We start from the raw sequence: 18,855 nt of genomic DNA on the forward strand, positions 1-18,855 counted from the left end.
GGTTGGGTTTCTCTGGCAGTGTTAAGGTAGTGATTGCTTTAGGGTTGGAGACGTTGCTCCCATTGGCAGCTGGGGACATCACCAAACCACCAATGGGCACCAAAGCCCATCGCTGGGGGCACTGCAGGAGGCCTCCATGGTTCGTTGAAGGTCCCCCAAAGCCTGCTTTTGGCACTGGGCTTTGCTCCCCGTCCCCCTCAGCCCTTCCATGGCACAGAGCAGTGTGGGTTCCTGTTGTGCTTTAGCCTGGTGGGTGGCTTGGCACTGCACAGCTGTTTGCTCACTCCTCCATTCCTGGTGGGATGGGGAGAGAATGGGAAAAAAACAAAGTAGAACTCGTGGGCTGAGGTAAAGCTATTTACTATGACAGAGAAAAGGAAAAGGGTAATAGTTACAACTGTGTATACAAGTGATGCATAAGTGATTGCTCCCCACCCCCTGATGCCACACTAGCCCCTCAGCAAGTGGAAGAGCCACAGATGAACTCCCACCCCTTTCAAAACTCTCCTTCCATATGGTACAGAACATCATTTTGGCCGGTTAATTTAATTCAGCTGTCCTCATTCTGTTCCCTCCCAACTCCATGGGCTCTTGGCTGAGAGTAATGGCCCTGGTTCCTTACAACACTGCTTAGCAGCAACATCAATGTGTTATCAACATTGTTCTCCTAGACCCAAAACACAGCATCATGCCAGGCACTAGGATGAAAACTATTCCATCTCAGCTGGAACAAAGACAGTGCCCCGTTCCCGGAGGTGTCCGAGGCCACCTCCAGGGCAGCCTGAGCTGGTGGGGCAACCAGATCGCAGCAGAAGGTCCGGTTAGGGTGAACGGACCCAACCATTCTGATTCTTACTGCAGGTGGTGGCCACATACCCAGTGCTCAGCCCTGGTGCCAGCAGTGCACTCCCCTGGTACTGCAGGTGGTGACCGATGCTCCATGTATCCCTGCTGCCTGTGATGACCATCGAGTGCCCTGAGATCCCGAACCCCAGTGCTGCTTCTCAGGCTGCTGGTGGATCAGCGGGAGGCTCTGTGTGCAGGAAGAGGACTGGGTTTTGGCTCTGCACCCTGCTCAGTGCACTCTGTAGGGTCCCACATCGCGCTCCAATGGAACGGAGTTCGCGACCCGGGGAGCTGCTGCAGTGTAATAGTGTGTCACGTATTAAGGGAGCATGTTTGAAACCACATTATATTATTAAAATTCATAGGAGTGATTTATAGGGTGTTTTAAAAACAGCAGCTTGCCAATATAAATTGGCTTAGAAAAGTCAACTGTAATCCACACAGGTCCAAATAATGACATTTCCTCCAATACATCGAAAAAGCTGAAAAGCAGAAAATAATATCCAGGCTCCAGAGATAAGGCGAGTGCCCAAGGGAGAGAGGACTCTGAAATATTCATGCGGTTGTAGATTGGATGTCGGAAACGGCCGTTCCCAGTGGCTATGTTTAGGGACTGATGAATTTAGTTACTGTACCTTTATATTTATCGCTCAATAAACAAGACAAGCTCCTTTACAACTCCGAGCAAGACTAATTTAGCTGTTTTAGTGCTAAGGAAGTGGCTTTCTGGACCACGCTAGGGTTTGATAAGGAGTGAATTTCATAGGAAATTAGGAGAACTTTAATTCAGCCCGATGGGCGGCAGAGCGCTGGGATGGAGCTGTACGTAGCGGGGTGGAAAACCCCAGTTTGAGGACTCTGATGGTTAAAAGCCAAGGAGGTGGGAGCCAGGACCTCCCATGCCACACGTGTGGCCGTCAGGGCACCCAGAGCCCAGTTTTGTCCCTTGGTGAGCACAGGACCAGCCCTATCAGATGGCGCTGATGAAGATGTTCCAGCTCGTGGCTTTTAAAGGTTATTTTTCGAGGCAGAGAACAGCGCTGTAAAGGTTTTACGGCAGCTGCGCCGGAATTAAGCGGCGATTCATAAAAGTGTCACAAATGAAACTGTAATGCCTGAGCTGTATTAGCGCTACAATGACCTTTCAGATAGAGAGGGTTTATGGGATATTATAAATTCCCAACGTGCTGCAGGGTTACACCTCGAACAGCAGCAGCAGCAGCATCCAAGGCAGGAAGATGGAGGTTGGTACCATTGGCCACACCATTGGCCATGGGAACATTTGGGATCCCCAAAACACCCATCCTGGGCATCCACAGCTGCAGAGAGTGGGGGACATTTGGGGACTTTTTTGGGGTAACTACATCTTCAGAGCGCTAATCATCCCAACAGCCCCAAATCAAAGAGATTTAGAAGTATTGCTTGGCTTCTTTTTATTTCTTTAGTTTCTAAGGCGTTAGATTAATATCGTCGAGCTTTTTGTTATTGCTCTGAAGGCAGGGGAAGTCCTTTTTTAATGAAAGCTGAGAGCTCTGTGTAATACCCCGACTCCAAAGCCGCTATTTGAAGCACCGTATTGCGCAGAACTTACAAGAAAATCCCCGGAGTTAACCAGCTCTGATCTTTCTTCACCTCTTGCGTTGCCACTGGGAAATAAGCTCAGTTTTTATGCCCGTGTTTATTAGGCAGTGTGTGTTCAGACGGCGCGTGGCAGGGCAGAGCTGTGTGATGCGGCACTTTGCACTCACTGCTTATTGAAGGGCTCTTTCCAGGAGCGTTTGCTTGAGCGGCAGGGTTGTGTTCCTGTCTCCAGTGAGACCCCAAAAAATCAACGTTCAGCCCCATACCCAGGCATTCCCCAGGTGGAAGAAAGCAAAGTGCCCAGCACGGTGTCTCCATTGCAGCTCACAGTGCTCAGCCCTTTCCAATGGGTCTGCAACCCATCTGCGGTCAACGAAGCACTTTGCTTAATTGCCGAGACTTCATTAGCTGTTCTTAACCCAGTTAAGAATCATCTGCCCAACCCGACGCGCTCTGCTCGCTGCCGGCCGCCTCCCTCCCTCCTTCTCCCCTGGGACATTTTAAGGCTGAAAATACCATTTTTCAGCAGGTAGAGGAAGGAGCTCAAAGCCTCCTCCATTGGCCGTGGGGCCGTCGATGGCTTTGTGCTTCCCACCCGGTGCTCAGCCCCAACCCTCAGCCCTTACTGATGGCCTTTCGGAAGCCATTCTCTACCGAGAGGAGCCAACCCAGCAGCCTTCAGCTGCCATCCCGGCACACCGCGCGGTTCCCACGCCGCGGCCATTCATCTGCTGCGGCAGGAACAAAGCACGGCTCAGGCTGAATAGCTCTAGCTCATTTATTCTAGCTTTATTTTCCTTGTACAAGTAGCCACGGGCTAAAATCTAAACAGAGCAAACTACAAAAAAAAAAAAAAAAAAAAAAAAAAAGGGGGGTGGGGTGGGGGGTTTCCTTTTTTTTTTCTTTTTTTTTAATACAGAGCTAACAATTGTAGGATCAATGGGATTTCAAATATCAAGACAGTTCAAAGTAAGAAAGGTAGAAAATAAACAGTAGAAAAAAAGTGCTTTGCAATTTGGGTTTTTAACATTACTCTTTTAACGGCAGATTTCCAAAAAGGACTGGGACAAAGGCTGAGCATCATCTTTTTTATTACTTTCTTACAAACTCAAAGACATTGCAAGTTCCAATGACGCAATGGTGATCAAAGTAAAATCCCTCTTAGCCCTGTAAGACTGTGACCAGAGCTCGATAAAATCTCTCCCCCTATCTCTGGGCTTTGCCCTGGCTCAGCACCCTTCCTGTACAAAACAAGGTGACCAAACACTGCTCCAGGGGTAACCCTGGAGGCACTGCCCTGGGTTGCACCGCTGCATGGATGTGATGCACGTTGGCAGCCCACATAACCATGTCCAGAGGTGCTTCCCTTCCCCTTCCCCTATTTCTTTTTAATTTGCCGAGGGAGGAAAATAAATCAGCTGGTATTGGGTTGCTAGATAGGATCTTTAATCTGCCTTAAACGGCCCGGCATCGGGAGGGATCTGTTTCCAAATCCTGTTTGCACAGATGAAGGGAGTCAGTCGCTCCCCCTGTGCTGTTTGTTTTCATAGGGCTTTCATTTCCTTTTCCCCTCATTCCTGGGCAGCTCGGCGAGGATCCCAACGCCTGATGGGTTTGAGGCCATTGCCACGAGCAGGGGCAGGGATGGAGGAAAATGCTGTGGGCATGGAGTATACATGGCCACAATGACTGCCTATCAGTTTGAGTGGTGGTGGAAATGACTTCTCAGTAATTCTCTAATTAGCAGTGTGTTTGTACATACTTACATAGAATAAACCCGTCGGTGCAATTATGGTCTGATTTTGGGGTGGTCCCACGTGGAGCCAGGAGATGGATTCAGTGATCCCTATGGGTCCCTTCCAACTTGGGATATTCTGTGATTCTATGAAATGTATCACGTTCAGCTCTGCTGTTGCAGCCCTGCACCTATCTCCCCTATGCACACACCAAGCAGCTGCCACCCAACTGACACCGAAATGTCTCTGGCACAGCATCCCTCATCGTATATTGCCAACCAAAAACATACAGTCCCTCATTACAATCTGAGGTGGAATCTTTAAAATTCCCAAACTGGTCCAGCACTTAAAGATTTCAGCATCTTTCCAAAACAAGGAAAAAGAAAGGTACGTTAGACAAATAAATACCTGAATCCAACAGCGTGAAAATACCCTGTCACAGCATCAAAGTAGTCCCTGTCCAACTAAACACAACGTGGATACTATCCCTGAGGTAGCAGCCATCTCTGGTAGACTTGAGAGCTCCGAGAATAGGTTGTGCCCATTATGGGTTACAAAAAAAAATAATAATAAATGTCAGTTTTTGGATACCTTAATTCCTTGCTGCAATTTCATCTCACCACAGCCAGAAAAGTGAGGGGTTTCTGGATGTGCCCTGAAAAGGCAGTGGGGTTGAATTAGTGGAATTATCTTTCTTGTAAAATACTTCAGGACGCGACTCCTGCCCCAACCATGGGTGATTGCCAGCAGGTGGCTTGGGACCCAGAGCCTGCCCTTATCCTCTGCTTTTTGCAGCTGGATAAAACATTCTGAGCCAAAAAGAAAAGGGAAAAGAAGAAGGAATCCAAATGCTGGCAAGCTTTTGAACGTTTGGGACGTGGTGGAGCACAGGAGTGAGGCTCATCTGCATCTTCTGGTGACCCAACACCCAATGGAGAAACGAAGCCCTGGTGACACGGTACAGCAAAGGGCTCCCAGAACTCCTGGGATGAGCATTTTGACACCTGCAGCCTCCCCCCAAAGCCATGCAGGGACCTGCTGTCCTACTTGTCCTCCCACTGGCAGCACACAAATCCCATGGCTTCCAGCAAAAACAGGGCAACAGTTTGGATGAACCGAGGGCAGGCCTGACCCTCTGCCCTGATCTGAAACCAAACAAGCTCTTGTTTTTTCCTCCTTCCTGCTTTACAAATTAAAGCCACTCCAGCCAACACTTCCCTCACTTTTTCCAGCACAGCTTTTCCTACAGCCTGGCTCACAATGACCCCGCGGACCGGCTCTTGCCACCATCTGGAGGTTTTTTTTGGCCCAGTTCGGCAGACTCAGGAGGCTTTGATGAGGTGGGGAAGGCTGCATCCTTCTCCTGTCCACACAGCCTCAGCCCTGCAGGGCTGCCCCACCGTAAGCATGGGTTGAGAAGAGCATCAAAGAAACCCAACAAGAGGAAGAGCTACGCACCTAAAAACAGCCTTTAAAGATTCACATCCATCTTCAAGCGTCTCAAACCAACCCAGAATCTGCACTGGTTTAAGCCATTACATTTCTGCATAATTATTTAAAAAGAAAAAAAAAAACATCTACTCTCGACGTACTACCATATTCCAACTAGTCAAATGGCACAGCATTTCCCTTTAATAAAAGGAAGTAATGAGAAATACTATTACAATATCACAATAATATGATATTAAATTAATAGCATATTCACAGCTCCGGGGATCCTGAGCTGAAAGCTACTCTAAGTCATGTGTTCACTTTGGCAACAGTACTTCAATGTCAGCTTCGGCGTTCCACACAATGACAAGGGAACGAGAAGCGGGGCCGGGAGCAGGATGGGGAGAGGTTTGGGTTTCTGGTCACGGCTCAGCTCCGGCCCTGTGTCAGCGAGGGATGGATGGTGCTGTCCCCATGGCACACCGAGCAGGAATACGGCCGGTGGGGTGAGAGGGGCTGCTTGAATCTGGTCTGGAAGCACAGGGACCCGCTCACACCTGGCCCTCACCCATCCCCAGGACGCAGCACACGGGACAGGACTTTCCTTACCATCCCATATATTGTATTATTTACACAATTACTGGCAGCGTCCCGTTGCCAAATATGAAGGTGGTGAAGGTGGTGGAGAGTCTCTTGCGACATAAGAGACTCTCCCATTGGTACCATTTAAAAAAATACAATTATTATTTCTCTTAAACTCATTTCATTTCCTGATTCTTTTTGCTTTTTTTCTGCAAACATGGTGACGTTGTATTTGCCACCACCTCTACAAAAGAGTTCAAACCTTCATGCTTGTCTGGTTTTAATAACCACATGGCAGGGGACCTGACGGGCAACATCAGTCACACACCAACCTGTGAGGCTGGGACAACACAGAACAGGCTGCCCACAGAGCTGTGGGTGCCCATGGTCAGCATGGATGGGCAGCCTGAGCTGCTGGAAGGCAGCCCTGTCCCCATCAAGGGGGTTGGACCTAGCTGATCATGAATGTCCCTTCCAACCCAACCGTTCTGTGATTCTAAGAATCTATGAATCCCAAAATGGTGGCAGGTTGGTGGAGGTCACAAAACCTCTCTTTGGTGTTGGCAGCCCTGCTGCATCGCAGTCAGAGCTCCCATACCTCGTCCTGACAGGAGCAACGAGACCTTGTAGGCCATGCATGGACCACGGTGGCCACTTCGAGACGAGGCCCTGCTCACTGGAAACCCACTCAGGAGCATCTCAGTGGGTTCCGGAAGTGCTGAGCTGGGGTTTCCATGAGCTCCTGGCCACAGGGTGCCTGGCCTTAGCACAGAGACCAGTGCACCCATCCCACGTACACCCAAGGATGGGCCAAGGGAGCCATTTGGGACCACCAAGTGGGCTCTGTGAGAGCAACGGTGCTGGCAAGCCGCAGGGCATCAACCACCATGTGGGCCATATCCGTGATGGTCCCCAGAGTCCTTAAAGTAAAAAAAAAAAAAACACGACACAAATCTCCACCAGGCGAAATCCCACCGTGCCTAAAATAAAGCTCATAACACCAGCTGCCTGCACAAGAGGCAGGAGGAGGGGGTGAGGACGCACACACACCGATTTCTCGCACACTTGAGGTAGAACATTGCTTTCAAGGTTTGGAAGTGCTTTACACAGGAAGGACGACAACAAAAACAACAACGATGCGGCAGGTACAGAGCGGGACGGCTGAGGTAGGACCAAGCTTGTACTGACCAAGTGCTACACTACTTGTTTTTGAACACAAAGGAAGACGCAGGCATTTCTGCTTCCCAGAAGACATTCATTCCGGTTGAGGTAGGTTCTGATTTCACTCGGGTTGTTTATCCAAGTCTTTCAGTAGCCCTCAGGCAGGCTTCCTCTGACACACTTTTTTTTTTTTTCTTTTTTTTTTCTTTTTTCTTCATATTCTATAATCAATCAGCAAAAAAATATCCTGAGAAATAGAGAAAGTGTACAAAATCATTCAATCCACAGAGAGATGGCCTTCCCAGGCCTCAATTTTTGGAGTCAAGTTAGAAGGACTGCTCCGAATCCAGTCTTCTCAAAATAAAAAATAGATCCAAAAAGTAGTCCTAAAGCTGCTGGTCAGGAAGAAGTCTGTGATGCCAAGAGACCGAGGCATCCCTGGGCCGTCGGGGACAGGAGTTTGCCAGGCTCTGCAAGGAGCCTTTTACTTAGCAGCTATGGGAAAACCAATCATGACCAGTCTTGGTAAAGCCATCGTTGAAAGAAATGCACCAAGGGGCCTGAGACAGGTCAGAAAGATAAACTTCACAGAGTTTCAAAAAGGCTGTATACACACACACACACATATATATATATACTTATATATATATATAAAAAAAAAAAAACAAAAAAATAACAATCAGAATGTAGAAATCTTCAATTGACCTGAGATTGATGAATCATTGTAAAGACATCACCAGCTGCAGTTTTGGTTTCTGGTAACTCCTACAAGAGAGTTTGAGTCTTGGCAGTTTATCCTTCATTGGCAGGGCCGTGGTGGGGAGCCGAAGCAGCGGGGCTGCCATTGTGAGGGCTTTTTGGGGGAGAGTCTGGCTGCTCCTCAACAATGCTGAACTCATCCATTGGCAACGTGGGTATCTGGGTGTCGTCGTCGGTGGCAGGCGGGCTGTGAGCAGGCTGCAAAGAAAGAAAGTCCACTGATGGTGGCAGGTGACCAATGCTCTTAGGCATTCCATAGAACCATAACACCATTAAGGCTGGAAAAGACCACTAAGATGAGTTAATCCAACCAGCAACCCACCCCCACCAGGTGCGCTCCCGCCTCATGCTGCAGGACTTACTGTTATTCCCTTGTCCTGCTGCTCTGGACATGGTGATGCTGGGAACAACCTCTCCAGCTCGTTCATGTCCAGCTGCTTTCCGTTCAGGTCCCGCTCATCCCTGTCCCTGCGGGCGGCCCCGTTCAGAATGATCCCTGCAGCGCTCCTCTGGCTCCTTGGGATCTGCGGAGTCGACAGCTGCTCCTGCACGTTTTTACACATCAGCAGCCTGAAAAACAACAAGGCAGTGCCTGAGGGTGAGCAGAGCCAGCGGCTCTCCTTCCTTCCTTCCTTCCCCAAGCTTAAATCTGCCTTATTTCTTTTCTACCTTCCTTCGCTCTTTAAATCCTTCCTATAAAGTTACATCAGAGTCTGCGTGCCTGGGGGGAAGGCAGGGACCACGGTACTGACATCACCGGTGTGGCATTGCCAGGGCTGTGCAGTGATGCTACAGGATGCACAACCCACTGCATGGTGAGCAGCTCTTACCTTCCTCTGTACCCAAACATGAGGAAAAGGACGCAGAATATGATGCACGTGACGCCGATGTGGATCCCAATGATGATACCAGTCGCAGAGGTTTTGTTGTTCTGCTCATCCTTCATGCAGTCGCACGGGGGGTTCAGCACTGCCAGAGGAAAGAGGGGAAGGGGGTTAGCAGTGAAGGTTTCCTTTTTCTTGGCCTACCTAAGCATCTCCCCTGCTCCTGGTACCCCACGGAGGCTGTAAAGAGCCATCCCTATCACGCAGGCTGCTGTTATCAGACTTTCCCTGGGTGAGCATGGCACCTGGCAGAAGGCACAGAGCTGGCAGCTGCCAATGGGATGAGTATTTACTCCAGCATAGACAGAGAAGTAATAACTCTCTCTTGAAGATATTCCCACTGGAAGGCTTAAAAGAACTATAAGAGCAGCAGGATGTTTTTTACCCGTAGATGAAAATGAAAGGTGTGAGCAGTTAGAGATTCCCTCTAGAGATTTCCTCTTCTGCCTCATAATGTACTGCTCATGCACTGCAGCCCTTCTTCTCAAAGCCACGTGACGTCCCTTCTCACCACCAATAAAGCTCAAATGTCCGTGGGAGCTGAGCAAAGATGCTCAGTGTGCCATGACTCACCTGGGGACAGCAGGTTTTACCTAATGCTTTGAGGCACTGGCTTGCTAAACCTAATGAAGGGCAGCTGAGATGGGATCATGGCAAGGGAGCCAAGTCCTGTCAGCACAGCATGGTCCCAGTCTCATCATTTGTGAGGCTGAAAATAACAGTGACTGAAAGTGGTGCTGCCTGGTGGATGTGTTACCACTTGCCTCCAAACGTTCTGACTTTCGAGTGGTCCTTTTGAGGCAGGAGTTGATGATCCTTATGGGTCCTTCCAACTCGGGATAGTCTATGATTCTATAAATCAATATTCATTAACTACAACTGAGAACAGCCCCATCTTACCTGTCCTCTCCATGGTTTCCCTCAAGGACACAAAGCGGACAGTCGAGTTTCCATCTCCATGCTGGTTATAGGCAAGGAGTTTGACCTCATACACCATTGATGCATCTGTTTGGAGAAACAAGAAGGGTATTCCAGGCTTAATCATCAGTGTTATCTCCACAGCACAGCAGTTATTTAGGAAACATGCGTCACCCAACATGCAAGATGCTGCAAACAAGTCACAAGGCAAACTGCACCACCTGCCAAGTGCCCATAAACCTGAGGCAGAGCTGTAGCACTCCCAGCTTAATGGCTGAACAACACATCTGAGCCCTGCCGGGGTCAGGAGGTGGTGCAGATGGAGCATCAGTGCACTCACCCAGGTGGGTAATGTTGTACGCCGTGACGTTGCTGGCCAGCAGCACCGGGCCTGTGTACTGGGACAGGTGGACTTTGCGGTAGTAGAGCTTGAAGCCTTCGTGCTGGCCCAGTTTGATGGAGGGCTCCCACGTTGCCTGCACGGCTGTGCTGTTAATGACTTTAATAAAGAGGGATGGCATGGCTGGGACTGAAACAGAGAGAGAGACAGTGGGTTGTGTGCGCTCTGTATCTGTACAATGAGAAATTCCCCACCAGCATTTCCCCGCAGCCACTGCGACAAAGAATGTGCTAGATGAGACTGAGAAAATCAAATTAGACCAGGCCTGGTTTAACAGCCTAGACTCTCTTCAGGGAGCTGTGTGAATTTCCAGGGGCTCCCTACGCTCAGCTCAGCCAGCACAGAGGCTACTCTGACAAGCAGCTGCAATCCGACGCTCAGCCCCGCCGGGTCAGGGCAGGAATGCAGCCACTTTGGAAACGCATTCTCAGCTTCCACTTTTCTGCCCTCACCCTGAGGGCAGTGAGGACCTTTCAGAGTGATTAATCCCCATGGGAGGACGGAACCAGAAAGGATGGAGCCGGAGACATCCGTCTTAAAGCAGAACGAGAGGTATGTCTGCTGCTGCCTGGCTGAGCGCACTCGGTACCTGCAAGGGCTTGCAGGGTGTGCTGGGCTGCTCTCCCTGCTGGCTTTCAGAGGGACATTTGGTTCTGTGCTGGGAGAATGAGGAGGGAATGGAGGCAGCTTCAGTAAGAGCCCTACTTCCCCGAGCAGCCTGAGCTCCATGCACAGCTGTGGCTGGCACTTACCTGGCTGTAGGGGCGCACGGGGATTTAGTGGGGAAGATGGCCATGCTGCTGCCCACTGCCACCAAGCCCTGATTCAGAGCCCACCAGGAAGCCTTCTGCTACCATCAGTGGCACTCTGCTCAACAAACCCCAAATCCTGCCCTCGTTTTTGGGGTTACAAACAGCAAAGTGTCATTGTCACTTTGTCCCCAGGTCCCCAAAAGCTGCCCCGTCCCATGTTGCCCCATCAGCTTGGGGTGACAGGCCAAGGTTTGCAAACCAGAGTCATTTTCTTTGAATCAAATAAATCAGTTTTCCAAAGCTGGTTCTGCACAAAACCCCGTGCAGAGCGGTGGCACACAGCACCACGTGCCCCCGAGCATCCTCCTTCCCATCTCCCTCCCTCTCTCCCACACTGAGCACATCAGTGCAGAGATGTGTCTCAGCAGGACCTTTCACTGATGATTTTTTCACTTCATTTCCACACAATTCCCCCAGGCCAGATGCTCCCATCAGCTCCTGTGCCTTTTTCAGAAGGTGGATGGATGGCAGCAGGCGCTGTGGGCTCTGCCTTGCCCACGGGCTCTGCTCCCGCATGGGTTTTTGGGCAGGGAGCTTGGCTAAACCCAGCACAAAAATCACCGAGCAGAACAACAGCCCTGCTTGTCTAGCAGCCTTTAGCCAAGAGAAGGCTTTGAGGCAGAGCTATTTTCCAGTTCTGAGTGATTATAAGCTCAAAATACCCCCAACATGAGAGCTGGTGGACTTGCATTGCACTGACGCTGCTTTTTATCTGGTTTTCCCCACAGGTCTCTAAACGATGAGCGGTGAATCCCGGCCCTGACACTGTCCTTTGGCACAGAGTTCAGCGCAGCCATTTAGCGAGCGCTGCTGAAAAGCAGATGAAATGTGGCCGTGTCAGTCTGAGACTGACGAGAGCTAAAAAGGGCACTGCCTCAATTTAATAGCAAAGTCAGAACAACACAGCACAACAGTTGGCCTTTTCTCAGGCACTGAGAGCCCAGGTGTTCCCACAAGGAGATTTAGGGGAAGGCAGAGAGATTTCTCCTGGTGAGCATCCCAAAAAGATGCCCTCCTTCTCTGAGCCAATGGAATAACATATACACGTTTAATTTCTCCCAGTTCCCACTAGGGCAAAATAAGAAATCGGATCTCCCCTCTGAGAAGTCAAACCCTTGCTCAGAGCATCATTTCCTGAATCATCAGTGAAAACACCACAGAAAGGGAAATTGCATTATGGAGAAAAAAATACTAGCGTGGCCCATCCTGATTTGTGAAGAGTTGGCTTTATTTTATGGTTGCAGAGCCTTACATTTAATAAAAACCACAAGAATCTCTCTCCTTCAAGGTATGAAATATATAGTATTTATTCAAACTCTGAGTATATATATGTATAATATTAATGATATGGACGTACTTGTAGGATGCACGTGCTGCTTATAATGTCATTACACAAATAAGTGTATACAGATGGAGTATATCTGTGTGTGCAGCAATATATGTACACACACGAGTGTATATGCGCTTCACAGAAGTATATATAAACATAATATGACTCTAATATAAGTAAGGCATCTCCCTCATGCTAAGGGCTGGGATATTCGTTTTCCTCTTCTGTGCTGTTTGGAATTTTCCCCAGGTCATTTCAACTTTCTTCTTGAAGGCGTCTTTAGCCGAAGGTGACTAAAGGAACGGTCTTCATCCTAGAGAAATGTCAAAAAGTCCTGGAGAAAACCCTAAAAAGCATTAAAAGACAAGAACAGGACTGCATGCTGCTTAGTGAAGCGCACAGACTCTGAGATTTAAAATACCATGGCATAAAGAAGCCCTGAGCTGGGCACAAAAGCTCCCAGAAAAGCGCTGGATTGCCAAAATGAGGAAGTCAAAGGGTTTTCTATGGCAAGTGCTCCCTGTCTACCCAGATCCCAGCACCAGCACAGGACGGGCACCAGGCAGGAGGGCCACCAGTGCTGGGGGGAGGAAGAACAGCGAGGAGGCGAGCAGACCTTTCTAGCAAGGAGAACAAGGTTGTCTTGTTTGGTTTCTCTGCAGCACCTTGCTGCCTTCCTCTCATCCAAAATTATCACTGGCCACAAAGGAAGGGGCACTGTGCTTACAGAAAGCACTGGGATCTTCAGCCACGTGCACTGTCTCAGCACATTACTATCCTGAAAAGCAGCCCTGCTCTCAGAACCACACCGTCATAACGTGGTCAATGCAAGGTGGGTCTGAGCAGTTCCAGCTGCCCACACCTCTGCCAGCAGCTCTGACAAGCTCTGTGGAGCTGAGCTATACCTGCAGCCAAAAGGAGCCCTCAGCTTCTCTCCAGCAGAACAGGACAACTCTGCTCCCTTACAAGGCTGTTTGACAGTATGGCTTCACAGCTCTCCAGATACAAAGGGTCACTGCTGTTTGGTGTAGCCTGGGAAGGCACAGTGTGACATGGCTTTCTGTGCATGAGAAGTGGCATATCTGCAGCAAAAGCTGAATTTGGCGGCCAGAGCTGCTGGATCCTGGCTCCCTGCCCCTCTTAGCTCTGTGAGCAATAGTGAAGCAAAGCAAAAAACCAAATTAAGAGAGAGCCAGCACTGTCCTCTGCACCGTGTCTGCTTACAAATCAAGCCAGAAGTGGGCTTGTAAATCTCCTTTTATCATCCTGGGAGGCAACCCCAGGTTGAGTGATCTTAACCAGGCCAGCTTGTCCATCCTGAACACGTAGCTAATTGCTGCAGGTTCATTAACACAGAATAAGACTTTTTAAAGGGTAGTAGAGCAGGACAACGATGCTTTGCAATTTCAGAGAGCCTGGAAATTTATGATCCCATTACCAGATACTTAACTATTCCTGCTGTGATTGAAGGTAGTAATGACAAAACGCCCTATCTTGCTTGACCCAAACTTCAGCAGAAGCACCAGACTCTGTGAAGCATGGCTGGCTTTTAGCTGCAGTAGCTGAACTCAGAGCATCGGGTCAAGGAATTTCAAGTAGCAGCTTGGTCAGTTCCTCTGTCTCTAAATTGGAAGGAAAAACAAACTCAAAGGGTGACTGATTCCCTGCGGAGCACCAATAAAATAAACTTGCAAGGCAAGTATCTAGTGGTGGTGTTGCTTAAATGCTGTAGTAAATGGCTGCAACAGCTGAAGATGGAAGGAGGGCTGGATTCCCCACCTGTAAGTCAGCGTACTCTTTCATTAAATCCTACATCATACCCTCATGCCTCCTCTGCTGCAAATTTGTAAATACTGAGTGTTCAGGAGAACAATGGCAGGCTCCTAGGAAATGACTCTCAGTGAGACAAGGATTCAGAGGTGCTGGAGAGGCATATGAGACGATAGGAAAACATTCTCCAAATGCCAGCAGCCAGATGGGTGATGTTTGCAGATCACACTGAGACTGTGGTTTCTGGCTGGTGTCCATACACAAGTGCCCTGCATCACAGTTCCCACTTTAACTGGGGAAGCAAACCAGCGGCCACATCTGAGAGGCCAAGGCAGAGAAAAGATCTGGAGACCTGCCTAACTTCCCACTGAAACAGAGGGCTGCTCCAGGGCAGGAACTCGTGGGCCAGGACAACCCAACTCAGTGTGCTTTCTCAAAGGCAGAGCATAACAAAGTTTAAATTCAGAAAAGCATGGCACCTATCAGGTAAGAGCTGTGAGTACCAGAGCTGCAGGGGAACTCCTCCAAGAGGAAATGTGCATTTAGCAAGCAGTTTAGGAAAAGCCCACAGCTGCTGCAAGACGAATGAGAGGACTGACTTGCACTCACACTCTGCTACAGCATAAGTGAGTGAAACACAACATTTAAGACCATTGGTTGATCCCCATGTAACAGCAATAAAAGTGAGCTTTAAACAATACCCCAGAGTGTGAGAAGAGCAGGAATCAGGAGCAACAACAACACAGGCTGCGTGCCAAGGCGCTGGGGAATGGCTATCAGGGTGAGTGGTGCTGCTGCTGTGCGCAGCAGGTTTCAGCATCTGACGGCCCAAGCGCAAAGCGATCCTTACCTTCTCCCAGCGTGCTCACCACTGTGACTTCTGAGGCTTTGCTGGCACCCCGGGAGGTGTAAGCCTTTATATAGAAGCTATAGCTGGTCGAGGGTTCTAAATCAGTCACTAGCTGCTGGAAGGTGCTCTTGCTAACGGCCTCCTGATACTCCATCTCCACGGGATCTAAGGTGAAAGAAAGAACAGAGACACATTAGACTTCGCAAGAGGTAAAGGGATAAAAGGGACTGTTTGGTCCCTAATGAAGGGACCCTCTTTTGGGTCCCTATACCTTCTTTTAGATGCCTCTTTTCCTCACATTTCTGTGTGCTTTGCCAAAGGGTGGTGCGATTTGATCATTCAGCTTCACTCTCCCCACCCTTTTGCTACTCACACCACCCCTTACCGCCCGACCTGTCTTTCAGAAACACGGAGGAGAAGGAGTTTCTGTGATTCTGTGAGTTGATGGCAGCACTGCAGTGCACATCTGGTGCACCTACTGAACCTCACTGCTAAATCCTGTGAAGGCTGAGGAAGCTCTGGGCAGTGGGCAGACCATACCTGCAGCTTTCCGGATGTGCAGCACGTAGCCGATGATCTCCTTGGTGTTCTGCAGAGGCTCCTCCCAGGACACCTGGATGGTGGTGGCAGAGACCGTCTCGGCCCTCACGCTCTGCGGGGGTCCAGGCAGCCCTTCTGCCCACAGGACTGTCAGGCGGGCGCTGGCCTGCGTGGAGCCGGCGCTGTTCTCGGCGATGCACTGGTAGATGGCTTCATCCGCCTGGTTGATCCCATAGATGGACAGAGTGCTGCACGGGGACACGAGAGGGCCAAGCATAGAATCATCAAGCTTGGAAAAGACCTTAGATTGTCGGGTCCAACCATCAACCCATCACCACAATGGGGATTACGTGAGTTCCCCAAGGATGCTCCCACCTGAATCCATGCTGAGGAGGTGAAGGCAAATACAAGTAACTCCAGATGGCCACACGTAACACAGCCACACAGCATGGCAAACAGCCACCAGCAATGATTCTGTTCCGGCACTGCACATGGATGCTAAGCCAAGCCTGAGTGCAACCAGAATGCCCCTTGGTGATGCTCTAATTGCATTACAGCACATTAGAGCAGTCTTAGGGTGACAGGGGGATTAGCTGACTTATTCAGCAGGGTTACGTTCTCAGCTCCTAGCTCTGTATTCTCAAAAAAACATTCACCATGAGCCCAAAGCCAAAGCCTATGAGTGCAGTGCAAGTTTAATGCATCTGTGAAAACCCTCAGTGCATTTTCCATGCATCAAAGACAGCCACAGGCTACCCTGCTGGAAAACAACCCTAAAAAAGGGAGAAAGCCACTGAAGCACCTCTTCTCCAAAAGGCAGTGCTCCTGAGCACAGTGCCCATCTCTGCACCACCTCTGGGATGCTGCTGGTGGGTGATGAGCACATAGACAAGTAGACTGCACGTACACGTGTGCACCTGAACTGGTTTATTTCAGAGCTAAAGTTCTTGCTTGAGCCCCCAGTTCAGTTCATTTGAATTTTGGCAGAAAGTCTGGGAGACCTCAATGCCTCAGTTTTAGCATCATCTCTTTGCCTTGTGCCAAAGCTTACACGAGCCTTTTGTTCACAAGAAATGAGCCAAACCTAACCAAAACCACACCTGCTGCTTCTAGGGAGGATAAGACCAGTTTCTTCTCCTGAGGTGAATTCCAGGTGGACCTCAGAGCTGAGTGCACATGAGTAAATCATGAGCACCTCTGCTGAAGCGAGGGGCACTCTGTGGTTTTTAGGGAGTCATAATCAAAGCTGTCCTTTATGCAAATGAAAGACAGTACATGGGAGGTGGTGATGATAAATAACCCGCCTGGATGACAGAATGAATGCTTCTAATTGCAGCAAAATATTGGTCTCCCAGTGTTAAAATTTATTATTGCTGTTGATTTAACATTTGTATTTCTGCCTTGCAAATTATCCGGACCGTGGTGAGTGAGCAAATGTTTAACAGCCATCTATTTATGCCCCGTGCCTTTGTTTCCTTGGAAACATTGTAAATGGAATATCAAATGTGATGGTTTCAGCTGATATGGTGATTTTAGAGAACCAGCCCTAAGCCCCTCTCATCGCCACGGGCTCAGTAGATCTGATTAAATGGAAGGGGAGCCCTGGCGTGTGGCTCAACTCAACGGCCCGACTCCTGCGAGGACAGATGGCAGGAGGCAGGATTATGCAGTGCAAGAGCTGCACTTGCAGCTCCGCGTAAAGCAGATGTGTGCAGGGAGCAGCGGTGTTTCCTCCTGCCCTGTCAATGTGGGGATTATTTCTGCACGGCTGCAGTGCATCTGGGCACCGGGAGCAGGCAGCCAGGGCTGGCACACACACACCACCCAGAGCAGTGTTAAGCACAAAGCCAGCCAGGAACAAGGACCATTTATCTGCTGCCTCCAAGTGTACTTACTTATCTGCTTTGCATTTAAAAGATAGAGAGAGGAGGGAAAAGGGGAGGATGCTTGAGATGCATTGGCAGAGCCCCAACCATCCTCTGCAGAGTGCTATGGGTGCCAAGCCAGAAGGAAAAGAAATAAGGCAAATTCCCCCAAAGTGATCAAAAAGATAGCTGCAAACGTGCCTCTGGCTTTGAAAAGTCCATCTTCATCGTGATTTACAATGAAAAACAAAACAGCTGGATTTGGCTGTACAACGAGTTACCTGGAAGGATGCATAAGCAACAGGCTCAGTAAAGCTGCTGGATGAGCAGCTCTGCCTATAAACCTAGGGGAGGAGCAGAAATCAAGTAAGCAGGATGCCCAGCATCTAAACACCAGCTCTGTGAACACCAGTTTCTCTCCCTCCAACCCACGGACAGAGCCCTGCAAGGGGCTGCCAAGCTGCAATATGAGGAGTTGCCAGTGGGTTATGGGAACCCCAGTGCTACTCCCTTTGCCATGCATCCCTCTGCATCTGAACTGCTGACACATTCTGCCCATCTCACACAGCACCCCCAGGATGCAGAAGATGCTCTTTTAGTTGTTCGCTTTTTTCTAAGGAAGCTCCAACAAAAGGAAAAGATGTGGCTGCTGTGTGAGGAAGCACGGAGCATCGCTGCACATCAACATCTGAAATAGAAGGTGGTGTCCTTTTCTTCCTTCCTGTCACCGGGAAAAATCTGTCACTTTTGGGAGATCTGCTGCTGCAGAACTTTCCCGTGAGCAGCAGGCCGGCAGCGCTGTGACCACGGCGAGATGCCAGAGGTCTTTGTGCTGCTCACCAGAGCCGCGTGGGCTGCGTCACATCTGGGCACAAAGCCGCGCTGGGTGTTGATGGAGGTGGGGAGAAGAAAGGTGGTGAGTTCACACTCTGCTGAGCCAGAGTGAGGAGGGGAGTGGGAGGGCTCCGAGCTGCTATTCCCAAGCTGTCTCGCGGCTTGCAGGCAATCAGGATGACTGATCTCGTTGAGGTCAGGGGTCCGGGCCATTGACCAGAGATCAGCTTTCCAAAGGCTCCTCTGCAAAAGTCTGAGGACTGAAGGAAGGCTCTTCATCGATTCAGCGGCACAAAGGAGGAGAGGGGCCCAGCTGGAAGGAGATCAGCATGCGCACGCACGCACAAAGCGGGAGTGTGATGAAATTAATGCAGAAATGCCCTGGGTTTGGAGGCTGCCTTTAGTGCAGGCTGAGAATAAGGTGCAAAACATAAAGGGTGACACTCGTTGGCCCAGAGGGACACTACAGATCATCCCCAGCCTTCCACACACATTCTAACGCCTGCAGGAATTAAATGCCCTGCAGGCTTCTTAGGTGGAACTGAACTGCCTGGGT

The 18,855-nt window shown here is 49.7% G+C and overlaps 1 protein-coding gene across 4 annotated transcripts in view; it reads right to left on the bottom strand.

Annotated features, from left to right (window-relative positions):
• Positions 1-8,048: 8,048 nt before the first annotated feature.
• The window catches only part of IGDCC3 (immunoglobulin superfamily DCC subclass member 3), an 83,242-nt gene continuing 72,435 nt past the window's right edge, over positions 8,049-18,855 (bottom strand). For all 4 annotated transcript variants that reach the window (XM_031587835.2, XM_090149162.1, XM_090149163.1 and 1 more), the window contains 7 exons: positions 15,601-15,848; positions 15,061-15,225; positions 10,239-10,427; positions 9,881-9,985; positions 8,927-9,065; positions 8,459-8,666; positions 8,049-8,294 (listed from right to left, as the gene is read on the bottom strand). In XM_031587835.2, coding sequence (XP_031443695.1) covers positions 8,130-8,294; positions 8,459-8,666; positions 8,927-9,065; positions 9,881-9,985; positions 10,239-10,427; positions 15,061-15,225; positions 15,601-15,848 — 1,219 coding nt within the window. In that variant the 3' untranslated portion in view covers positions 8,049-8,129. The remainder of the gene's footprint in view (positions 8,295-8,458; positions 8,667-8,926; positions 9,066-9,880; positions 9,986-10,238; positions 10,428-15,060; positions 15,226-15,600; positions 15,849-18,855) is intronic.

The sequence above is a fragment of the Phasianus colchicus genome, chromosome 12 (assembly GCF_987193195.1).
Source record: "Phasianus colchicus chromosome 12, bPhaCol1.hap1.1, whole genome shotgun sequence".
Taxonomy (NCBI): Eukaryota; Metazoa; Chordata; class Aves; order Galliformes; family Phasianidae; genus Phasianus; species Phasianus colchicus.